Here is a 23,704-nt window from a genome sequence, read left to right as displayed (position 1 = left end):
GTTTATGTCGCTTGACCAGAGTTCTTCTCTAACTCCAATCGGGATGGGATGAGTGAGTGAAAGGGCGAATAAATAAATAACACGATTTCGCGGGAAAGATAAGATGCCTACTTCGGCATAAAAACCCTCAAGGGGTATAGGGGAAAGCCGAAGCAAGTCAAATGTTTATTAACTGCAAATCATATTATCATAATACAGAATAATACGGTCGCTGGTTGCGTTCCTTGTCAGCTAGATTGAATGATCATTCAATAATCTTAAGCCAACTCATCAAAAACTCATAAGAAGTTATTTAGATGTAGTTTTATTGTATTTATTTCTCTACAAGCACATTCTGCACGTAATGTTGCTAACCTGCCCAGCCTCTGTCCTCTATTTTAACTCGCTGCCAACCTGACAACTGTTGTCTTACATGGTGACAACCTACAGCGTCTCCCTAGACCACGGTCTTTACATACCACTGATATATATATACACTATTATCAGTGGAGGGACTATGAATACGGGTGTAACTAACTCGCGCTGCGCCCTCACCGGCGAAGCGAACGTACGTAACAGACGCTTCGAGTCTCAGCCCGCGAACTTCTGGCGCGAACAATAAGTACGTAATTTGAATCACTATAACGTTGAACTATGGTTGAACTGATTGTAATGTGAAATAAGGAAGTAAATCTGTGTTGTGACCTTTTTTTCACCTTATACGTGATAAATAGGTACAGCATACGAATATAACAAAAACTAAAATATTCACTGTCATAAATTTGCAAATTAACATAATAATAATAATAAAGTTGCGTGAACATCGAGTATGTACAGAGATGATGTTCTGCTGTACCGAGATAATTTAAAGCTGGAAAATTTAACATAAGACAGGTCGGTAAATGCGGAGTAATAAAATTACACTCTACTACTGGAGGTAGCCTATTGTGTAAAGATAGTGTGTCAGAGACGTGAGAAGGGTATATGCCTGGTCCCAGCCCGTCTCTCTCGCTCTACACTTCATTGGTCGATACGTTTCCTTTCGGCTGATAAAATGCAGAGTGAGAGAAACGGAGTGTCTCAAGTATATATCTCGTTCTCTCGTCACTTTGGCTGCAGTTTTCACGAGGTTGACGGCATGGGTAGGCTATCTCCAGTAGTATATGCTCCAAGGCTTGGGCAAACAACTCTCATGGAGATCGGTCTGTTTCCCTTCCACGTTCCCTTCTTACTTTCCATTTACTTCCTAACAGTAGCAGACAGATCCTCGTTAGAGTCGTGTGGCTGGAATGGGCTGGACAGCAATCCATTCGCAGCTTGCTAGGTTATGAGATCCTTTGGTGGTATAAGAAAAACGTTGACATACGTAGCTTATCAAATCGGGCCTTCGCTTGATACTCCGTGTATCCAATGACAAATTGGTTGTTGCATTGTTTAAGCGTTAATTCTGTTGGACTGTAATACGTGTAATCTCTTAATAATTTCATTTACCCGCTTGCATTTTTTTCCCCGTTGAATGGTTATCAGCAATGGAAACTGCCAATTTTGAGACAAAACCAGGAGTAATTGTTCTGGGAGGTAACTACTTATTCATATACTATGTTCCGACAGAGGAAGCTGGATAAAGAATCTGAGCACAGTCAACCTTCTCGCCATTCATAATCTTATCAACTTTGTGTAGGATGTGGTTTTATCGGACGGAACCTTGTGGAATATTTACTGGATAATGAGCTGGTATCATATGTCCGAGTAATCGACAAGGTACCACCTCAAACAGCATGGCTTAACAAGAAACATCAAAGGATATTTGAACATCCTTTGCTTGAATTTAGAAGCGCTAACCTTATTAACTCAGGTATATTGCTTGCTGTATTTTTATACACTTCGCTAATCTTTATAGAAACCATCCTGCCTTTCATATTTGCAATTAATTAATTTGCATACATAGCATGCATTCATTTCCATTTGTATTCAGTTGTTATCGATCTCAATATTTTACTTCATAATGATCTTTCATGGTTATTTACACCTACAATACAAATTGTAGCGCTAGTGAACTTAATTTCAAATTCTTGTTAATTTTGGTTTTCCTCTATGTTTGTGGCTTTATTTTAAGATACATAGGTATATCAAGTAATTAATATTGTTGAAAATATTTTGATCCAACAGAATCGATCTTTCATTTTTTATTTGTATAAACCATTTAGCCTCTTGTGACAATGCTTTTGCTGGTGAGCAACGAATAGACATTGTATTTAATTGTGCTGGGGAAACAAAGTACGGCCAAACAGATCCTGTTTACAAAGACGGAATTCATAAACTTAGTATGAATTGTGCACAGAAAGCCGCTGAACTTGGGGTACAACGATATATAGAGATCTCAAGTGGACATTTAAGTTCATCCGAAAAGGTACTTGTAATTAGGGTCGTCTGGAAAAAGTGACAATAATAAATACATTATCATTGATTGTGCTTTAACAATGTATTATGTCATCTCATTTAGGACAAGTTTAGGTGTATACCAAATCAAATGTGCTATCTGATTAACAGAAGAGAAACATTTTCAGGTACCGCACAAAGAGGATGATGAAGTTGATCCATGGACATTTATAGCAAAACATAAAGTTCAAGTAGAAAATGATCTAAAAAATATACCTGGATTGAAGTTTACTATTTTTAGACCAGCGATCATTTATGGCCCTGGAGACAGGAACAGTCTAGGTAAGATAATGAGGAGTTGAACACATCTTTGCTTCTTCACCTGTAAATTATACTGAAATCCATCATCAGCACTTGTTAGTATGACCTACAATCATTTTTCATTCCCATTATCTATACACTGTAGTTAAGGAATGAATTTATATTCCGCAGCACCTCGCCTCGTTGTGGGAGCTGTTTACAAACATTTAGGTGAAATGATGAAGTTGCTCTGGGGCCCAAACCTTCGCATGAATACTGTACATGTGCGAGATGTGGTGAGAGCCATGTGGCATGTTACACGTCATCCCAATACCATTGGCCAGATTTACAACGTTGTGGACGAGTCTGATTCGACGCAAGGCTCCATAAGCGCACTTGTGTCGGAATTATTTAATATTAATCACGATTATTGGGGTGCAGCTCTGTCAATGCTAGCCAAGGTATGATCAAAGTCTTTAGTTCCAAGGAAGGTTTAATTATACCTACTAGTCTGAAATTGAAATTGGTGACTAAAGCTGTAAATCTTCGTACAGGTTGATATGACGACAATTGTAGAAGAAGTTAATGACAAACATATGAGTCCATGGGCCGAAGCATGCAGCAAAGATGGAGTGGAAAATAGTCCACTATCTCCATATATTAACAGAGAACTACTTTACAATAAAAATTTGTATTTACAGCCGGGAAAGTTGTCATCTACAACTAACTTTACTTATCTCTACCCGAAGCTGATGAAGGAGTCTCTAAAAGAGGTTTGACTTGGAACTTTTGAGAAATATAAACCGTAGCTTCACAATGCATAACTCAATTAAACTTGCTGATCTCTACAACATGTCGTATAAACTGTTATTTTGTTTTCTTACAGGTTGTTGATGATTACGTTGAGATGAAGATATTTCCACATTCCCTAGTTCTGTGATGAATTGTTCTATAAGTTGCTTGAACAATGTGTAGAATGAAAATAGATGCACGATTCTACAAGCCAAAGTATTTCACACTGTGCCTAATGTGAAGAATATATTAAATCATAGCGAGATAAATACTCAAAGCATTAATTAAACTTGTAGACTTTCTGAAAGTATAATAGTTAAAACGGATAGAATTAACTCAGCCGACAACCACGTTGTGATAACAAAAATGAGTAATGTATTTAATTTTACTCTAGCCTGCAAGTTAAGAATGAGTCAGTCGATTATTTTTCCTTTTGTCCGCTAAGGATATGTACACACACGTACAAGTGAATTTCGCGACCTAAACTTCAAAATGATGCGATGTTTTTCAAATTGTTACTGCAGAAATCATTTCTCAGCTAAAAAGTAGTTGGCATGAAATGGCAGAAAAAATATTTTCAAGATGCCTGATAGGTGAATTTAAAAACTAGCGCAATATCATACATGGTCGCTGTGATGAAACTTATAATTCCATTTCCGCTTAACAATGATCTGCGATAGGTAGCTACCAAACGATATTTCACGATAGCAAAAGAAAGTGAAATATGTTTGCACCATCAAATATAGCGTGATAATTGTAGTGTAGCCTGCAAAGTTCACTGGTACAAACATGTGCATATACACGTTGAACTGTCAAACACAAATTATAATATAAAGACGAATCGTTGATCGACTTTTAATGCAATTTGTGAAGTATTTATGAAGGGTACTAGTCAATGCGAATAATAACGCAATTGGAAGCTTCTTTTATAATCTCGATGCGAAAATGATACTCGAGTTTCAAATCAACACGTTTATTAGTACCGAAATAAAAAATGATGTTACAAATCTATAAAATAGACGCATCTTATCGCTGTTAATTATTTCAAAATGAATGAGTAACATGAAATAGTCTGTAAAGTAAACTTCTTTTTTTTATGCCATTTTTCAATGTGCCTAATTATTTCGTACGCGTTTATTAAAAATATAGATGCAAATAAACGGTGCCAAAGTTCTGATATTATCTACTATATGTTTATATTCGATAGTTGATGCAAGCTGTGACAAAACACAACGAAAGAAATTTATATCACCTCTGAATCCGTAATAGAGAAGTCAAAAACGGAACTACTGGATCGAGCAGATGCATGGAAAGCATTGTTGTTATTTTTGATAACACTTTTGTTTTTCAATTGCTTTCTTCTTTTCCAAACGATCACTGAGTCAAATATTTTTCGCGGATGTTTGGTATACTAGTGGCCTAGAAATTCGGTTGATTAGTATTGTAATAAAGTGAATTGAATAGCGCAATTATCGTGTTTTAAGCTAGACTGTATTAGTAGACTAGTAGAGTAATATGAATTACATCTTGCAAGAATGAGCTATTTTACTATTGATAGAATAAATTGCACACTTAGTAGCTCGTACAGGTTTATCAGTTATTCCACAAACAATAACCACTGTGCGGATGCATTTATTTATAGCCCGAGCTAATTAATCTAATTAAATTAAACTATAGTAAAATACATTTTGAGGTACACTATTAAGCGATGATTATTTGACTGTATCAAATTAATGTATACAGGTGCATGTCAATAAAAATCGATAATTATATCAAATAGCATTCGTAATGTTTCCGAACCGAATATTAAATTTAAAAAGAAAGTGCACATCGCAGTAGATACTAAAGACTCGAAAAATAAAAAATCTTGAAATAATAATATTACTATATTGCGATCTTAATTTTATTCTATCATCGTTACAACAATATGCTGTATACAGAAATGTCAACAATATTATTAAATATCTCTTGTACCATGCGGATTTCAATACTAAACGTTAGGATTGTAATTAGACGTAATTAATCGTATTCAATATATTAAAATATATAATTTTTATATTTTTCTACAGTAATCATAATAATGGATGTGTATATACAATCATGTTAAGTATTTACAAAGTAACTGCACCTTCAACTAATATACTTGTAAAACGGAATCAACTACCTTAAAGTGAAAATAATATTTATTTAATAAAATAAATTATAAACATTCATATAATGATAGATAATCAATGTGATTAATTATAGTAACAATACTTAAAAGTTATTTGTATATCATATGAATAGAAAAAAATTAGCAATAGTTTATTACATTTAATTAATATTTTTTAAAAAGTTCCCATGAGGTATTTAAAACAGTTTAAATATAAAGAACAGTAACGAGTAGGTACGATAGTTAAGTTAAAGTTAAGTTACGAAAATCGCCCTAGAGAGCAACCTCTAAGGAGTTTTATTCATTTAAATGGGGTTGCTGCAGAAGACGTTCAAAATGCCAATGACTTCGGCATTTTAATAGATTTATCATCCATTTTCTAAACGTAACATATTTCTTCAGAAATGATTTTAACAGATGTATGACCATAATTTCATAATATATTCTGTGGAGTATTTAACCATATCAGTTGAATAAACATAATTTGACAAAAGGGTTTTCTTAACACCATCATATCATGGCTGTTCAAAAGCATCGCTCAGTTCTGAAGATTTGTTAAGATTCTTAACTTCATATGTGGCAACCCCATTTCTGAATGGACAAGATATCTCAAGATTACTACATCCATCGGAGAATATTATAAGATTCTTCGAATCATTTTCAAGTGTGAGTATAACGAAAATCGTTAATGTTGTTTGTAAATGCTAACAACAGCAGGGAACATCACTGTACTAAGAAATAACGGGAAAAATGCTCACTTTGGGATTATGGAAAGCTTACGAGGTATCTCGTATAGGGTTTTCATTCATCGCGGAGTTGTAACAATCGTATTGGGGACTCCGCGATATCCTCCATCTGTTATCCATCTTTGTAGTGAAATAAGTTTATAACATTAAGTTTGGTAGGCGTAAAATATCTATCCACACATAACAACCAACTATTGCCCACTCTCCAATTGGGAAAAATACAAATTCTCTTCGGAGTATATTGATTGAAAATAAATTTCATCATAAAATCACAAAATTCCAAATTTATCGAATTATGGATATATAATAATAATAATCTATCGCTAATGCAAGTGCACTGGCTGAAAATATGTATATAAAGACCGACAAACCCTACAGAACTAGTATGTATAGTTATTGACAAAGAAGTTGAGGAACATAGGGGGAATTGAGTGGTTTCGTAATTAACAACTCGATTTAGGTTTTGATTCTATTAAATTACATGGTAAGTGCAGAAAACTGCAATCATCTGTGAACCTACGTGAGTTGAACACAGTGCCACACACATTTGTGTTCTTAAATATCTTCAGCCAGCAATATATGCGTTTACTGTGGCGAGAAAGCAATAGTCAGCAGTTTTGGTAAACCTTACACAGTTGTGTGTAATTTCGGTGTTTTATTACAGGCTGCAAAAAGATTTTACAAGAACTGCATATAATATTAGACATATTAATACTCAGTTACAACAACTTAGCAGTTCAATTGAATGTCGTATGGAATTAAAGATGCGGAGTTCATGAAGATGAATTTAAAGATGCACGATGTAATCTGTGACTAGGTTCTCTGACTAATGTGCAAATTTAATATTTAATTTTGTACTTTGTATGTTTGAAGAAATGATATAAGGAATTTATTAGTCTGAACTAAAGGTCGTAGATTATGATATTATGAAAAATTAAATGTTTCAAGGAGTTGTAGGCTCTACAATATATTGGTAACGAACATAACTCAACCAAATTGGTTGATTCTACTTTCTATTAACGAAATAATGGTAGCATCGATACGTAAAGAAATAACAATCATGAGTAAACACGCTAGATTCAAAGAACTATGCAAGACATTGAACAAGGTACGGTTGAAAAACTGTAGGTGCTCTGAGTGCTTCATATAATATAAAATAGCGGAATGCAAAGTTGTCAATTTACAATCTAGAATCTATACATTATTAGTATTGGATTAGTCAAAACAAATTTTTCCAACATCACTGTATCAAGATTAATATCTAATTAGTTCACAATAAAACTAGCGGAGTCCCTTGAAAATTTCAAATAGCTTTTAAACAACTGCCAAACATTTATCCGGAATACGTTTGCACTAAATAGTTGAGCTGTGCATTGATTCATCAGCATCACGGCAAAAAATTTTTAACGGTCTTGTGCAAGAGAGAAGTGCCATCTTGTTTCTGACTGGTAATTAGATTTATGACATTAGATTTCGTGCATACCTATTACGTCGACTGAAGATTTACAAACAATGCTAGGCTTGGGTTATTTTTCGTGATGGAATGCTTGGTGCCGAGTAGAGACAGTGGGTAATTCTACTACGTTGCAATTACTGACTCGACTTGAAAAATCCCAATGTAAAATCAAGTTATCATAGCAAAGTAACCGAAATTTCCTCTGGCCCTTTAGCTCCGCTTATCAGCTCGTCAAAGTCCATAGGACTAGCGGTTTTCATATATCTTCAGTCAACGCCTACTAGTCAACATTATCGCATAGTTCATGTTGATGATAAGCTAAAATATTATTGAATGTATAAAGAAATAAATAGCAGTTAATAGAGGAACAGCAATAACATTGACACGCCTACGTCTCACTCACTCTAAACGATACAACTTAGTCTATCAGGTACTGCGTTGGGTTCTTCTGTCATGGTAACGTGCACCATTCTGTATGAGTGCTGTATTGACTGTATGTTTTGTATTCGCAATAAGTTCTGTCTTAAATAAAGTGAGATTAATATTGGAAAATGATCATCAAATGATTCAGTAGCTCGTTTTGTTTAGAAAATTAACAAAAAGAATATCAAACTGTCGGTATAACCATATTGAATAGAATACAATCAAGAATGTTTAGTATAAAATGTAAATGCTTGTATACACTTAAGTAGAAATGCTGTAAAAATTCAACATTCACTACCTATCCTCTTATAATATTATCTGTTATGTTTGCTCTATGAAAATATCCACAAGCTAATGCTTACAGGTAAAGAAATATGTAAATTGGCGAAGTTGCATTAAATTAATGCAATAATCCGAGTACTAAGCAACGATGTATGATCCTATTTTGATTTTTTTCAATCAAGTTATCAACCATGTCCAAAATAACTCTATCAAAACTTTTACTTAAAACATTACACCGATTATATCATTAAATTTATGAATTCGTTTGATATTGTATTGAGTTATCCAGATGCAGTTGCCATATAAAATTCAGAAACTTTCATCATGTGAAACGAATCAGTAATACGTGATACACTTCAATCGAACTTGTAATAATGTACTATAAATTATACCCCAGAGAAGTGTTCAGAAACATCACCAGCGAGACCAAACTGACCGAAATGTCTTCAAGACTAAACGTTCGTAACAAAGTTTATTCCACTACCATCTAGGAACAGCAAAGTGTTCCCCTATAGTGTATCGTAAGGTTCACATTTCCCATGAGAATGTTGACTGAAATACGCGAAATTCACATTTTTGCCAACAAGATATACTTTCGTACTCAAAAGCCCATAAAGCTGTCTATATGTAGCATCATTTTATCGATACCTCAAGTCCTGAAAGATATTAATAGTCAGCAGTCTCGATTTCTTCAGCAATATCAGGCACATACATCACTCGACACTGCAGGTTACGTGGTAACATTCCGTCCTACCACCGTGAACACATTTCTGAACACATCTCTGATATCGAAATACAGCTGAACTGACCATTTATTTTTCGAGTACGATATAAACAATATTCAAGCCTGACAATATTGATCTCGAAAGAAAGGCAAAGCAATAATCTAAATTAAAAAATTTCTCAATTCATTTCCATACTAGCTGTTCCTGCACATCATTGTAAATTAATATATTAGTACGTAAGCAATTATTAGTTTCATTCGTGAAGTGTACAACAACACAACTGTCGAAGTTGTTCACTACACATCAAAAACTTGATGTGAGAATATTGTATGACTTATGAAAAAAAAAGTCACAGGGTTTAAACCAAATTTGAAACTGATAGAATAGCTGCTAATTAAATAATAAATTTAATATTTATTACTCCTTGCAGTTGAACTTGTAATTATTCTCTCAAAGTGACATGCAAGAAATGAAGAAATAAAGTTTCCAAGCGGAAATCGTCAGCCTTCCTCAACATGAATGAGGATTCGAAGCCGATACTTCAGTCTGTAAGCTTTTTAAATTGGTAACAAATATTTAGAAAATTTGTTTCAAATGTGTCTGAAACTCCTTCAATAAGTTCAGTCTTGTCGGATAACTACAGTCTTTCTCGAGAGTCAAGAAATAGCTCTGTCACTATTAAATTAGTATCGAAATGAAGACTAAAGGTAAGAGTTTACTTAAGAATGCTAATGGAATGCCTGCACAATTAGGTAGTATTGTCGTGATTGTTACCGAATAAGTAGTAACATCGTACACATTTTTATTGTGTGTTTCTGCGTTTGAGAGAATTCCGAAAACTAAATGTTAGTGTAAACAGTTCCTTTGTCAAATGTATCTGCATCGTATAGAAAACAAAAAAAAAGGTCTAATATAAGTGTTAATATTTACATACATTATTAAATAACAAAATCTAATATATATTAATATTATCAATATTTCATTGTCAAAAAGATTCGCGTTTTGAAATTATTTTTTTCGAACAAACAATCACATCATAATAATCTATTAAATATGAGCAAATACCATGTGGTCAAAATCATTTTCCATGATCAATATCAGAAAGCATGTGTAACTGTACTGTATGTGTAGCTGGGCTAATTGTTGATGTGTGATTTCATTTTAGTAACTGGTCAGTGAAACACTTATAATACATCGAATAATATTTACATAGCCAGTACTATAGTAACTCAGGCACCTATGCAATTCGATAATATATATTAATGGTACAATACTAAATCGTTCTTTTCTTAGCTTACTAAACAACTTCACGTCATCCTTCATTCAATAGTATCAAAGATCGTCTCTTCAGAGCGTATAACCTGCATACTCACATTTATTATATCGATTCGAAGCCAGCCCAGTGGCGATTTGGAGTAACACGAGCATTCTCATTATTACGACCTGATGATTATTCCAGAAGCATGGAATACGTCATTTGTTAAAGGTCTGAAGGTGTTCTCACCCATTGGGAGCAACGACAGGAACTGACGTTGATGGCACTTGTTGTAGAGACAACAAGTTTTCCAAACATTCAAAATTATTATTTAAGCTGCTACAGCTGCTTGCCGCTGCAGAATTTAACATCGTAATCCTTGTGCGATCTAGATCCTGCTGAGGCTGTTGATGCGAGCTGGTGCTGCCCTTTCTGTCAAACTGTAAAATTGAAATTTCTTAAAAAATATGTGTGAATATCCTGTTTAAATTATAATTGTTCAAGTTGATGTATTCAAATTGTAATAATCATTATTAATTTGGTAAAATCCACATCAATAGTAATATAATGTAATACCTGAGGATTTATGGTAATGTCTAGATCTTTACTATCATCGTTCATATTCCAAACTGTCAGAAGGGAATCTTTCATGCAACATTCAACAATGCCGTTAGAACAACCGCCCTGGAATAATAAAGCAAAGAGTTGCTAGAATATATTTAAATATGCAAATAAATTAATGCACAATTGATATCAATCTTCGTGCAGTATTGGAAGTAATATTTTGTACCTTAGTATCTATATGAGAATTTGCGGATTTAGGGGAGGGTGGACATAGGGTGGTTAGTTCAATGTCATTCATAGTCGACGCTGTACATGCATGTTGGTTGCCGCCAATTGTATTTCTCTCTGCACAGCGGCCATTTCCGTTGCGTAATATACCACGATCCTTCAAGGACTGTAAACTTTCCTGCGGTGATTGTGTATTTTCCCACTTTTTTCGAAAATATATACTGCTCAGGCAAATAACAATAAAACAGGTGCTTATGCTTACACCAACAATGATTCCTAGGGAAATAGATTATCAAACAATCGTTATTAGATTAAATTTTACGTTGTAGCTTTGTTGTAGCTTCCTGACTTACCAAAACTTTGATCTGTTCCTAGAGTGGGAGACGGACTACCCCCATATAAAGGATCTGTAGAATTCTTTGGAACATCACCTGTGTGGAAAATGATTCTATCCGAGGATTTTCCATATCCAGCATCGGTAGCAGCTCGTACTTCTACAAAGTATCGCGTACTCGGGATAAGGCGTGGCAATTTCGCAGTTGTATTTGCACCAGGTACAGTTATATTTGCCCAATATTTCAAGGGTGTAGCGAAAGGATCAGTTGTGTAGAAAATAGTGTAGTTGCGTATTACTCCATTTGTTTTACTCGGCGGTTTCCACGTAATACCAACCTCAGTAATGTTGGATAGAAACCATTTTATCTCTCTAACGGTACCTGGAACTTTTTTTTAAAGACCACAGTCTTGATTACCAAAGACAACTTATGCAAAAAACATGTACAATTACATCTGAATAATCCAAAACCAGATTTTAGGCAATATCTTTATGAGGAAAATATGATTTTCATCGCTACTCTTTAATTTTTTTTACAACTTACTATCCTGATTTGTCCGACACTCCATATCTTTGCTGTACAAACCAACTCGTTCGCTTGTGTTATACAGGATTCTGACTTTGAATTGATATATTGTAAACGGTTTTAGATGACGCACTGTCATCGTCATATTTGTGCTGCAATATCATGTCAAAACAATGTAAGTTATGACTATTGCGCTTCAATTTTGCATCAAATTATTTTTTCGCTACTGCACTCACGTATTGAAACACTGCAATGGTTCCGGAATTGTGGGGTGGAAAGTGTTATAACACACTTCGTAGCAATAATCTATGTGAAAAGGGGCAGCAGACCACGTTACATTTATAGCAGTGGATGAAACAGGAACCCCTTCCAGATTAGTCAGAGTATGATCTGGACAGAGAAGAAATAATGTTCTTTGCACAGAACTATCACATTGCTGTAAATATTCATTCGATTCCACGATATGAGTATCACTTACCTTCGATAAGCCTTTTCGAATCCAAATACATTTGAAAACATTCCAATAATTTCCCAGAACTGATCATACACAATCCGATGTCATACGATGCATCAGCTTCTGTAAAGTTTGGGCAAAATATTTTCAAATAAAAATATTCAGAAAGTCACTACAACCACTGTTTGTGCCCATTTTATGATAACAAGATGTCAGTATTTACCAAGATCTGTAAGTATGTACTCTGTACAATTCTTAGGTAGATAAGTAGTCGTCAGATTTTTTCCGACTACATTCTGATAGTATAACTGCCACAAATCAAAGTCGTCTGGCCACCCTTGTGTTTCACCATTCATATTCCAACTTAGCTATTTATTACAATAAAAAATTAGCTATCCGCACGTAATGAAGAATCAGACCGCAGATGCGTGTTATAAATCGATTCATAATATCACTGATTATAGTGGAATAGCTAAGTAATAAGTTAATTAAACGAACATCAATACAAGAGACGATCAAACTTCGAACCTTAACAGTTGATGAGTTGATGTTTGCCACATTGAGATTCAATAAATCTGTCGGCGGGAGTTTGCTGGAGTTAGTTGAGGGCATCAAAGCATTGGTCCACCCCAATTGTGAATCACTAACATTAGGCCAGCCTTGCTCTGTTCGAGCTAAGACTCGAATCTCATAAGATTTGCCAGGAACCAAATCTATTTTTAACGTGAATTATAGTGTATTGAGTGAAAAATTTTACTTTGAAATTATTGAGTTCACATGACTGGAACAAAATATTCCACAACTGGGAGAATATTTTTACATACTAGTGAGAGTATATTGGTTAACAGCTGATGGGAGATGGAGAACTCTGGACGAGGGATGATGTTGAAGCCTCCATTGTAATTTATATTCCAGGATAAATCCTCGTGCCTCTGTCTTATTTAGTGGTGCCCATGATACTTCAAGTTTTGTAGGACTAATCACTTTGACTTTTGTCATTGGAGCGGCTATAGGAACTAAATGATAAATAAATTGTCAAGAATATCAGTAGGCAAGTATTTCTTTATGAATGAAAATTATCACTACCAAATTTATTCGAAAAATTTAGCCTTGCATCATTTGTTCCCATACCACTTGCAGCAGTTGCACAATTAACAGAAGCCGATTGTTCGCTAGATCCATATGTGTTCCATGTTCGGACATACATTGTATAATTAGTAAACGGCATCAGCGATTTAACATCAACGACTGTTGAATTTGGTTCGGGTAAGGCAATGTCTTCTCGGCTGCCTGGTTCTAGAGTAATAGAATGATATGATAAATTGAACAATTTTCCTGTCTCCGCCATTCAGTGTAACTCTCTAACTGTGATTTAGTGTAATGCATACCTGCAAGAGCATAGTGAACGGTGAAATACGAATCAACATTAGGGAACGGCATTGTTTGTGGTATTTTCCAAGATAGATGAATTATATCTGGTGACAAGGCGTGACAATGCAAAGACGTAGGAATAGGGGGGCGTTGCGGTGACTTGGTGACCTGGAGCCTACCAGCAGCCCAAATTTCTCCAGCAACATTCACCGCGACACACTGGTATATACCAGCATCGGACGGAACTGTGGATGAGATTACTAGTCCCACTTTATTATTGTTGCTCACGAATGTTTTTTCCCGAGCTGTAATATTATATTTAATTATATGCAAAAGTGCGAAATAGAATCAATATTCATTGAGCAAAAAACTTTGCTCATTGATTAGGTATAAATTTTGTTTCATCAAATAAAATCTGAGGCATCAATATTTGTCGATAGGTAATTTACGGTTCATAGTGATATTGACAGAATCCTTAAGCCAGTAAATTTGTGGCGTAGGACGTCCTTCGGCTTGACATTCGAACCGGGCTGTTCTTCCACTAGGCTGCACTTGATTGATAGGTTTCATTATAAAAGTTGGTGGTATTAGGACGTCTATTGTAATATTCTGTGGAAAAAAAATGTAACCAATATTAAGCAGAACAGTTTTCGAAAGACAAGGCCCTGACAATGGTCTTTAGTACTACTACTGGTTGAAACTGATGATTGTTGTTGTTACCACGGATAAGACCAGCATAGCATGCATTATCTATTACGAATCACAGGTAGTAACTTTTTATACACGGACTAAGAGTAAAAACTGCGTTTTCATTTGGACTCATGGATTCCTTGTACTTGGACAAGGACGTTCGACTACCTAGAAACGGATATTTGGCGAACTGGATCATTCAGCAATATTTATTCGCTAGAATTCGTCTTTACTCGTAATGTTCAAACATGGTAATCCCCAGAATGTTTAGGATATTGCTGAATTTACAAACAGAAAAACGAAATTTGATAGGTGGACCACAATTTATGGTAAGCCGATTTGAGCGTGAGGTTTGACCGTTACTGGGGTACAATTCATGAGTATATAAAATAAAATCTATAAAATATTAGATGTGCACTTTTAGTACAAAGCTACAATAGAACTTTCTTCTTCAAATATTTTTAAAATTTATAATAGAAAAACATATTGGTGATATTTGGAAAAGCTAAAACCTATCCTCATCAAGGACCCCCATTTATAAATTTTTCCTGGTTCCACTAATTTACAAAGGTTATAATAACCATCATTAGATGTAGCGTAGAAGTTGCCACATGTACCGGATTTGACGAGTCTTTCAACTAAATGGCGAAACGTGTATACCTGAGTTTGGAGGGTCACGTTGGAGTTTTTTACAGAACAATCATAAATGCCCGCATCCGCTATGGTAAGCTCTTCTAACATTAACGCTGCTACACTGCCTGTGGAATTTAGGAGCACACGGGGCTCTTTGTAACCGGCACCATCTGGAAACAATTTGAGCCATGTTCAGTATGTGAGTATTAAGTTATCAAGTAAGCGTGGTTCATCTGCTTACCTGGGAACTGAGAAACAAATGTCCAAGTTACAAGAGTTGGAAAACCCGATGCGGCACACACTAGCGTCAGATCAGACCCAGCAATGAGCTTATAACTACTTGAAATTTGTGGAAAAAGGATAATAGGTACATCTGATCTCTTTTCTTGTATTTTTGGAATAACGTGCAGTTGCGCTTCTTTGCTTTTTCTAGTCTTCTTTAAAAACTTGTTATTTACTACACATCTGAAATTGAGATTCAAGCAATAAGAAGGGTGCTAATTACATTACTCGAATATCATTGAAGATGTGATTGAAGTACGATATGTAATAGTGATCGTTACCTGTATGAACCAGCATCAGATAGATTCGTTGCACTTATATATAGAACACCTGGTGATACCAAGAAATATCTGAAAGATATTTCCTTCATAACTATTATCTTCTATTCGTAGCGGTATTGTGGGTTGTATTATCAAGAGTTCGGAATATTTTATTGTACATTTATTATTTAATGGGGCTACAATTTACGACAAAAATCTCTAGTTCTGTATGACAGTTTCTTAACATTTTATAAAAACCACTGGATTGTGTGCATATTACTGTATAATACTACATATTTCTAAAATAGAAATTCACTAAAGCCAGCTTCATATGACAAACATATTGGTAATAATGCAACGTATGTCAAGGGTCGGTCTTTGTAAAACGTCAGTTCAAACTGCTTGTGAGTTAGTTTACATTCGAGTAATCTTGTAATGATAGTGTAACTGTGGCTTGGAAATAATTCTTACTTTTTTCCACGAACATAGGGCAAAAACTGTCCATTATGCTGCCAAGTAATGTTTGGTGGAAATGGAATGCTACTGATGTAACAAGAAAATCTAGCTACTTCCCCCTCGTGTACGATCAAATCTTGTGGCGATTCGTCAAATTCTCGAGATAAGTCTGAAATCAATATGTGATGAATGATCAACATAGATAGGGATTATCCTAAACATTCACAAGTAAAATATAAACTTTATAGTTGATATATTTGTTTAGTCTGATAAATAGCTTTACAAGCTGTTATATAAAATTCTCACCAGCAATCTGTAAAAATGCAGGGGAGGACCTTAGCGAACCTGCAGCATTTTTTGTAACACAACGGTAAGACTCCAATGCTTGAATTCTATCACTTGAACTATTGTGGCTTTCTTGTCCTTTACTCTTTCGTGTCATCTACAAAACATAAGTCTAAGAAATTGCATTTCAGTTGCAATATTCTTAGTGAGTGTAAGGAAGTATAGTGCCATTTGTGGCAGGTGGCAAGAATTTTTGTTGGGAGCTAAACAACGGTTTGTATAGATCCATGTAACCTGACAAGGGGAATACAGGTTGCCAACAGCAAAAACTTGCAGAACATTATTAAGAAGGATGAAAAAGTAAAAGGATACCACATGCTAAACGTTCAAATACAATTTAAGGTAGCGTTCAGCTGTTATAAATGGAAAACATATGTTCCCCGTTACTTTTCAACATGATAAGCAGAATCAAAACAGTTGACTGACAATTTCACATACATGAATCGTAAGCTGCAGTCAACCAATTAAGACAACTTGTGAAAGATGCATAAGTGTCTGTACATATATACCGCAAATAGAGATCATGGGCAACATAGGAAAATTACATCTTGAATATTAGACATGTTTTATTTCAATGTTACCTTTAGAAAGTGTAGAGAACCATTACGCAGTTTGCATCGTACCAGACCACACGGAGGCGCTGCTAATCCATTCCGTAGCCAAGATACATTTTGGTTATTACCTATGGAACAATTGAGAATCGCTCCCCTTCGGCCAACCACAATACTGCCATTGGGCTCTTCCTCCACCATAACACCTAGCCTTTCGTTTCGTTCCAATTCTAAGATTTCAGGTTTTGACACATTTAATCCTCCGTGACTTATGCTCACTCCTTTTACACCTGTAAGGGAAATATAGATTTGCATACATACACAATACGCACTACAGAGCGAACCTACACGTGACACTGTAAATATGCCAAGTGTTTGAGCGTCACAAATTGTTTCGGAAAAAATTGGAGTGACTGAACAAGTTTTTGAGACATGCCGATTTCTATGTGAATAGAATTATTCAGAAACCCAATCTCTGAGGATGACAAATACTGGCAGCGTAGTTCCCAAAACTCTTGTGCGTGTGTGGTTTCGGATGATAGACTCCGATCATTCATTGAACATCTAGCGAAAGAACAACAGAGGCTGAACTTAATCCAACCATTGTCACTCGACTTAGGTATGCCTCAAATAATCATTCATACACTCCAATTTTCTGTAAAGAAAAAATTCGGGACAATCGAACATTAGGCGCGTTTGGAGTGTTAGGAACGTGCCATGAATGTCCACTCTGTAATGCAGATAGACTCATCATATAATTCTCAACAAAATGTATGCAAGTAATTACAGGTTCTCTTTCTATTTTGAGTTTAAAATTAAGTCTGGGAGAATTGATGACAATTTGAGATGAACCTTGAAGATATCGCAAATTATGGGTGCCTGTCGTGCAAGTAAGTCAAAAAGGGTAAGCAACGGAATGCGATACAGGCTTGTCAAGCGAATGATTGAAAAGTGGTGATGGTGATTTAAAATTCATAATTGATGCAGGTTCGAGGCGCACGTTGTGCAGCACACGTACCCTGCTTGGTTCTTTGGTGTTAAACCAGGATGAATATCGATCTTACGAGATGCACGGAAGCTACGTGATAGGCGCATCGCTGCATGCAGACAGACGGAAATCGCACGCGTCTCGTTTGGCACTGTGTATACAAGCACCTAGTAAGGATATAAACAAACGATGATGAAAAAATGACGCACCTTCAAAGCTGGCGGTTCTCAAAGCTTCTGTAAGTAAGATGCTGAGCAAAAATACTCGCGCCGCCATATATCAACACTCATTTGTACCGGTTTCACTGACAAATTCTAGCCGAAATACGCTGTATAAAGACAAAGCTCCTCCGTCGTTGATACATGTCTTCTTTGCCGCATCTTCGACATCATCCACGGAATATTCACAATTACCGTGGCTTCACAATGTTCAGTTCCGTTTACCGCAAGCCGAACCCCATAACCCTGTCTACGTTTTCATTTTTATTTTATTACGAATAATCACTGCACTGTGAACGGCATTTCGGGTTTCAAACTTGATAAGAAAACTATTGTAAAAAAATCTAGACTGACTTTAATGCAAAAGAGAAGGAACAATTTTATTTTCTCAACACGCAAAGTGCGCATCTTTCCCGTGTCTCTTCTCTCGCCCCATCGCGCAGTGCTTCTTTTCTCGCTTTTTCTCTCTCTCTCACTCTCTCGGTCTCTATACTATCTATCTATTCGCAGCCAGGATCGAAAGGACAAAGTGGCCGGCAGAGCCGTCCGATCGCTGCTGTTTGACCGGCTGATACTGCAGACACGGTAAATAAGTATATAATTTTTCTTACCACTGCTGGATATGTAGATATTTTATACATTGTGGTCGATAGGTTACTTTTCCCGAATAATGTACACATTATAGTATACGTTGCGATGGAGAGGATTGCACGAAGTTTCTATTTTCAATCCTATTCCACAAGTTTTCGTTGGTGAGATTGTGTCTAAGAATGGCACAACAAGAAATCGATGCAGATTATGATAAGATGCATAGCTTCAACGACAAGAATATCGACTTAGAAAACTACAGAAAATTAGTTAAATCGTATTTAGACTTGGTAAGCTTCTGATAAATTTACTGAAACAGCCTAAAAATTTCACACATCCTTTAAAGATTCCGGCATTTGTGCTGTAATTGCATTTTATTCCAAAACTCACAGCATTTATACAGTGCTGCGTCATTCTGGGCAGATAAAGTTCTCTCGTTAGGAAATGAGAACCCCAAAGACGTTCATGCCCTTGCTCAATGCATGTTCCTCATGAAACAGTATCATCGAGCTGCTCATCTCATCAGGAGTCGTGGACTTGAAAAGGTTTAAAAATTTGATTGTGTTACATCTACGGTGTAAAAACTTTTGATATACCATGGCAATAATCCTGTTTTTTTGTAACATTTATGCTTGTAGACAGACATAATGTGCCATTACCTGGCTGTAAGATGCCTATTAGAGGCTAAAGAATTCACCGAAGCTCTTCAAGTAATTGTTGAAATGGAGATGTCTACTAACATCTCCGCATCTGGTGTCAGTTTTAATAGCCAGGCAGACATACTCGAGGTGGCCCCGAAAAACGTGAGTCTATAAGTTTGAATAATTGTAAAGATCAGTTGCCGTTATATTTTCCAACCTTTCTTTGTTCTTCGGGATATCAGATGTCAAATGAATTTTTGGTAAAAAGGATTTAAATTTAGGTGCAAAGCTCGATCCTGTATTGCAAAGGAAGAGTATACGAGGCAATGGACAACAGAGCTGTAGCTTTGGATTGTTATAAACAAGCTCTGCAGTGTGATGTTCATTCGTATCAAGCTTTTGAAGCACTGGTTCAGAACCAGATGCTATCGGCTGCGGAAGGTAAAAATTTTTATTCCACACATACAAGCTGTGTCAATGTATCAAGTTTGATAATAACTGATATTTTTACAAATTTTTTCACCGTTTTAGAAAAGGAGCTGTTGGAATCATTACCCATAACTGAGCAGTGCTCAGGTGGCGAAGCCAAATTACTGCGGTTATTGTATGAAAGTAAATTGAAAAAATACCAATCTCCGGCTGAAAAAGAGCCCTTACTTTGCTGTGGAGTTCAGGGAGTCTTGGTAACGGACAGATTGATGGATAACTTGGATATGGAAGTTTCTAGAGCAGAAAGACTGTATTACAACTGTGATTATCAACAATGTTTTAGTCTTACTGAAAGGTTAGCATTCTCATTGATGGCATTCGCGCAAACTTTTGCAATTGACATTTTCATAACTTATATGAAAAATTTTCAGGATCCTAAAGAAAGACCCCTACCACAGTACCTGTCTCCCAGTGCATATTGCCTGCTTGGTTGAACTGAAGAAATCAAACGGTAGGAAATTTTTTTCATTACGTGTATTGTGAATAGATATTACATATTGGTCTAACTTATATACCTAACCTAAATACTACAAAATCCTGCCGAATTTTTATAATGTGCACAAGCATTGACTTTTGGCTTATGTGTAAGAAATATATAGGTCACTGCTTTGAAATTAATAAATATTTTATAATATATTGGAATATATGGTTTTTCAGCACTCTTCTATCTAGCACATAAGCTAGTAGACTTGTATCCAGATATGGCTCTTGCTTGGTTTGCAGTCGGCTGTTACTACTACGTCATAGGTAAAACGCAACTCCGAAATTCAACTGATAATGATCTGAAAATTGCGTAGTAATCTATATCAAAATCTGGGTAAAAAAGTAAAATGAATCTTTGTTACATGTTCGAATTTAATATTATCATTAATAGGTAAAAGTGATCCGGCCCGCAGGTATTTGGCAAAGGCTACAGCCTTGGATCGATTATTTGGACCTGCATGGCTAGCATATGGTCACTCATTTGCCGTAGAAAACGAACATGACCAAGCAATGGCTGCTTATTTCAAAGCCTCGCAACTGATGAAAGGCTGTCACTTGCCACTGCTATATATTGGACTGGAATGCGGTCTGACAAATAATCTTAGACTGGCGGACAAGTTTTTTCAACAAGCTCAAAGCATTGCCCCGGATGACCCGTTTGTTATACACGAAATGGCAGTCATATCTTTTCAAAATTCAGAGTAAGTAAGCTTTGACAAGCAAAATTATGTTAGTATTATTATTATTACAAACTATCATTTAAACAATTACAGTTATAAGGCTGCTGAGCAACAATTTCAAGAAGCTATGAAAAAAATACAAGGTGACTTGCAAGCAGTGATTCTTCCAAGCAAATGGGAAGCACTGCTTAACAATTTAGGACACACGTGTAGAAAAATGAAAAAGTATGATGATGCGTTAGACTACCACCAGCAGGTAATTTAGAACACTATAACATTTTTACTATTTCAAAGGTTTTATTTCAACAAAAATTCATGTTTCAGGCTCTAGTATTGAATCCACTGAACCCATCAACATATTCAGCTATTGGGTTTGTTCATGCACTTCGTGGCACCACACAGGAAGCTGTGGACGCTTTTCACCGAGCCCTTGGCCTGCGTAGAGATGACACTTTCACTACGACAATGCTCGGTTATGTGATGGAACAGCTCATTGACGAAGTACCACCTTACCCAGGTAAACAACTCATACCATAATTCCTTTAAAATAATATTCTATCAATGGGTGCTTTGTTCCGATTGATTCTTTGTACTCAAAATTTTAATAAAGACCTCTGTCTAGAAGAATAGTCTGTTGGCTATTCTGTACTACTTTGTTACGAATAGTTAGGTGTTAGTAGAATTTGCTACGGCAAAAGGTGCGACAGGTTTTGGTGCCCACCTCCTCTCCACCACCACTGCCCCGTGTCCCTTATCACCTCTTGCTCATCGATAACTTGATATACAGGTTCTACAAGGGTTAACCAGGATGTCCATCCAGCAACCGGGAATTATACGGGAAGTCCAAAGTGCCCTTGAACATATGGCAATTTCTCATAGAAACCGGCAATCCGCGCTGAAATTACCATTTCTATATTCACTTGTGGAAAAATTAATTTTTAGAAATAAATGGTCACAATGTCGAATTTTCGAGAACGTGAAAGTCAATTTCATAGGATTTTTAAAATGCATAGAAAATTGAAACATAGAAAATTCAAAATGTAGAAAGGATAGAGTATAGAGAGCTGTAATATAAAATTTTCACAACGAATAAGAATACAAAGTCATTGTGACGGTTCTATATTCTGATCTTCTGTACTTTACTTGTTGTTTTGACTTTTCTGTACTTCAGCTTTATACATTTTGAAATTCTATGAAATACTCTTTCGCTTATTTGAAAACTCGATATTGTTACTCTTTTATTTTCCGAACTTTCTACATTTCTGACGCCACCCGAATTCATTAGTTTTGCACATCGTTGAATATGACGATGTTCAAAGTTGATTATATCATGATAACGCAAAAACGCCGTAGAAATTATTATATACGAATATACGGGGGTTTTAAAAAAAAATAATTGGGAATTTTTAATACTGATATCGCTGGACACTCTGTTAATAGTCTGTTCATCTCAAGTTCACATACCTTCTAGTATTATGAATAATATGAATAAATGCATCAAAGATTAATATTTTTTTTTTTCACAGATGCACCACAGGAAACACCAAAATACAAGTTCCCAGGAGGTGCAGTAAACACAGGAGGCGGAGAACCTTTCCAAAATTTAACTGGTCCCTCTCAAGATCCAAATATGGAAACATTGAGAGTTAATTTGTTTTCGGGATGGGGTGAGGAGGGTTCAAAGTCTGAGGACGAAGTTTTATCCAAACTAGACCGAACTGCAGACAGAGTAGTCGTTAATTACTCGTCGAGTGATATGAGTTCAGAAGTGGAAATGCTTGACCCGTCTGCGGTTCACATAGACTATAAATAAATGTAAACACTTACGTGGTCAACACCGCAGTAGAGCTTTCTGTATCAGTTACCACGATAATATGGAAACCTTTTTCTTTGAAGTACCATCTTCACGAGTATCTTGTCGTGAGAGTATTCCTGAGCCGAAAACCCCAATGATTTCCGGCACATCGATATAAAACACGACTTAGTCGATTGTTATGAGAATTTACGAAAACTGTACAAGTTGCAGTGTAATCGTGTAGATATTCGGGGATGAAAAGAAAAAATGAAAGTTACGTTTTATCACCGTTATTTATCAATCGAGTCGTCTACCGTCTGTTCACCATAAATTTTCAGTGGTACAATACAATTTTGTACGAATAATACAATGTTCTGCAATCAAATAATTACGGTATTACAGATACACTGTACATATCGTACTCCTGGTCAAATTGTTACATAATACTCATTTGAATGAATGGGGAAGCTGGAAAGAGTATGTTCTTCTCATATACCTAGTACGGTACTGTATTAGAAAGGACAATAGAGAATTATTAAAATACCCTGTTTCATAATGTAACATTTATTTCCTTAGTAGGGGAAAGACTAGCAAAATTGGCCCCTCACCGGCTGAAGCAACTCATATGTTACATAGTTT

The 23,704-nt window shown here is 35.8% G+C and overlaps 3 protein-coding genes across 8 annotated transcripts; 2 read left to right on the top strand and 1 right to left on the bottom strand.

Annotated features, from left to right (window-relative positions):
- The first annotated feature begins 28 nt into the window (after positions 1-28).
- On the top strand, positions 29-6,095 carry LOC107220770 (uncharacterized protein YbjS). 2 transcript variants are annotated; one of them, XM_015659494.2, is made up of 7 exons: positions 1,030-1,557; positions 1,661-1,834; positions 2,187-2,389; positions 2,547-2,700; positions 2,851-3,119; positions 3,213-3,431; positions 3,545-6,095. In XM_015659494.2, exons 1-7 carry the CDS (start codon positions 1,509-1,511, stop codon positions 3,596-3,598), a joined length of 1,122 nt encoding a protein of 373 aa, XP_015514980.1. In that variant the 5' UTR covers positions 1,030-1,508; the 3' UTR covers positions 3,599-6,095. The 2 variants fall into 2 exon arrangements, with proteins under 2 accessions (XP_015514987.1, XP_015514980.1); XM_015659501.2 differs by lacking the exons at positions 1,030-1,557; positions 1,661-1,834 and adding an exon at positions 29-52.
- LOC107220560 (protogenin B) lies at positions 4,853-18,826 on the bottom strand. Of its 5 annotated transcripts, none has more exons than XM_046732716.1 (20): positions 18,381-18,826; positions 17,214-17,473; positions 16,594-16,729; positions 16,303-16,456; positions 15,853-15,921; positions 15,531-15,754; positions 15,317-15,459; positions 14,416-14,575; positions 13,984-14,271; positions 13,682-13,891; positions 13,420-13,611; positions 13,124-13,308; positions 12,819-12,963; positions 12,620-12,718; positions 12,378-12,531; positions 12,160-12,293; positions 11,635-12,003; positions 11,280-11,557; positions 11,066-11,173; positions 4,853-10,929 (listed from the first exon to the last, which is right to left on the bottom strand). In XM_046732716.1, exons 1-20 carry the CDS (start codon positions 18,445-18,447, stop codon positions 10,735-10,737), a joined length of 3,570 nt encoding a protein of 1,189 aa, XP_046588672.1. In that variant the 5' UTR covers positions 18,448-18,826; the 3' UTR covers positions 4,853-10,734. The 5 variants fall into 5 exon arrangements, with proteins under 5 accessions (XP_046588672.1, XP_015514704.1, XP_046588684.1 ...); XM_015659218.2 differs by having other exon boundaries at positions 13,727-13,891; XM_046732728.1 differs by lacking the exon at positions 18,381-18,826 and adding an exon at positions 18,202-18,294.
- Positions 18,271-23,608, top strand: LOC107220570 (cell division cycle protein 16 homolog). The gene is made up of 13 exons (XM_015659229.2): positions 18,271-18,409; positions 18,900-18,974; positions 19,075-19,267; positions 19,370-19,522; positions 19,616-19,780; positions 19,900-20,059; positions 20,150-20,402; positions 20,479-20,558; positions 20,765-20,854; positions 20,982-21,291; positions 21,364-21,526; positions 21,595-21,787; positions 22,797-23,608. The coding sequence occupies exons 1-13, from the start codon at positions 18,372-18,374 to the stop codon at positions 23,081-23,083; spliced, it is 2,160 nt and encodes a 719-aa protein (XP_015514715.2). The 5' UTR covers positions 18,271-18,371; the 3' UTR covers positions 23,084-23,608.
- The last annotated feature ends 96 nt before the right edge of the window (positions 23,609-23,704 follow it).

The sequence above is a fragment of the Neodiprion lecontei genome, chromosome 1 (assembly GCF_021901455.1).
Source record: "Neodiprion lecontei isolate iyNeoLeco1 chromosome 1, iyNeoLeco1.1, whole genome shotgun sequence".
NCBI lineage: Eukaryota > Metazoa > Arthropoda > Insecta > Hymenoptera > Diprionidae > Neodiprion > Neodiprion lecontei.
Note: the sequence above shows the minus strand (reverse complement) of the source record. Positions and strands in the feature narration are given on the sequence as shown.

Bases quoted from the DNA above. Each gene is read 5' to 3' on its own strand.
- LOC107220570 (XM_015659229.2), top strand. From the start codon at position 18,372: ATGACGCACCTTCAAAGCTGGCGGTTCTCAAAGCTTCT. The intron at 18,975-19,074 runs GTAAATAAGTAT...TACACATTATAG, and splicing joins CGGCTGATACTGCAGACACG to TATACGTTGCGATGGAGAGG. The intron at 19,781-19,899 runs GTGAGTCTATAA...ATTTAAATTTAG, and splicing joins TCGAGGTGGCCCCGAAAAAC to GTGCAAAGCTCGATCCTGTA.
- LOC107220560 (XM_046732716.1), bottom strand. From the start codon at position 18,447: ATGGCGGCGCGAGTATTTTTGCTCAGCATCTTACTTACAGAAGCTTTG. The intron at 16,457-16,593 runs GTGAGAATTTTA...TATTGATTTCAG, and splicing joins TGCATTTTTACAGATTGCTG to ACTTATCTCGAGAATTTGAC. The intron at 12,004-12,159 runs GTAAGTTGTAAA...TTTAAAAAAAAG, and splicing joins GTGTCGGACAAATCAGGATA to TTCCAGGTACCGTTAGAGAG.
- LOC107220770 (XM_015659494.2), top strand. From the start codon at position 1,509: ATGGAAACTGCCAATTTTGAGACAAAACCAGGAGTAATTGTTCTGGGA. The intron at 2,390-2,546 runs GTACTTGTAATT...AAACATTTTCAG, and splicing joins ATTTAAGTTCATCCGAAAAG to GTACCGCACAAAGAGGATGA. The intron at 3,120-3,212 runs GTATGATCAAAG...ATCTTCGTACAG, and splicing joins CTCTGTCAATGCTAGCCAAG to GTTGATATGACGACAATTGT.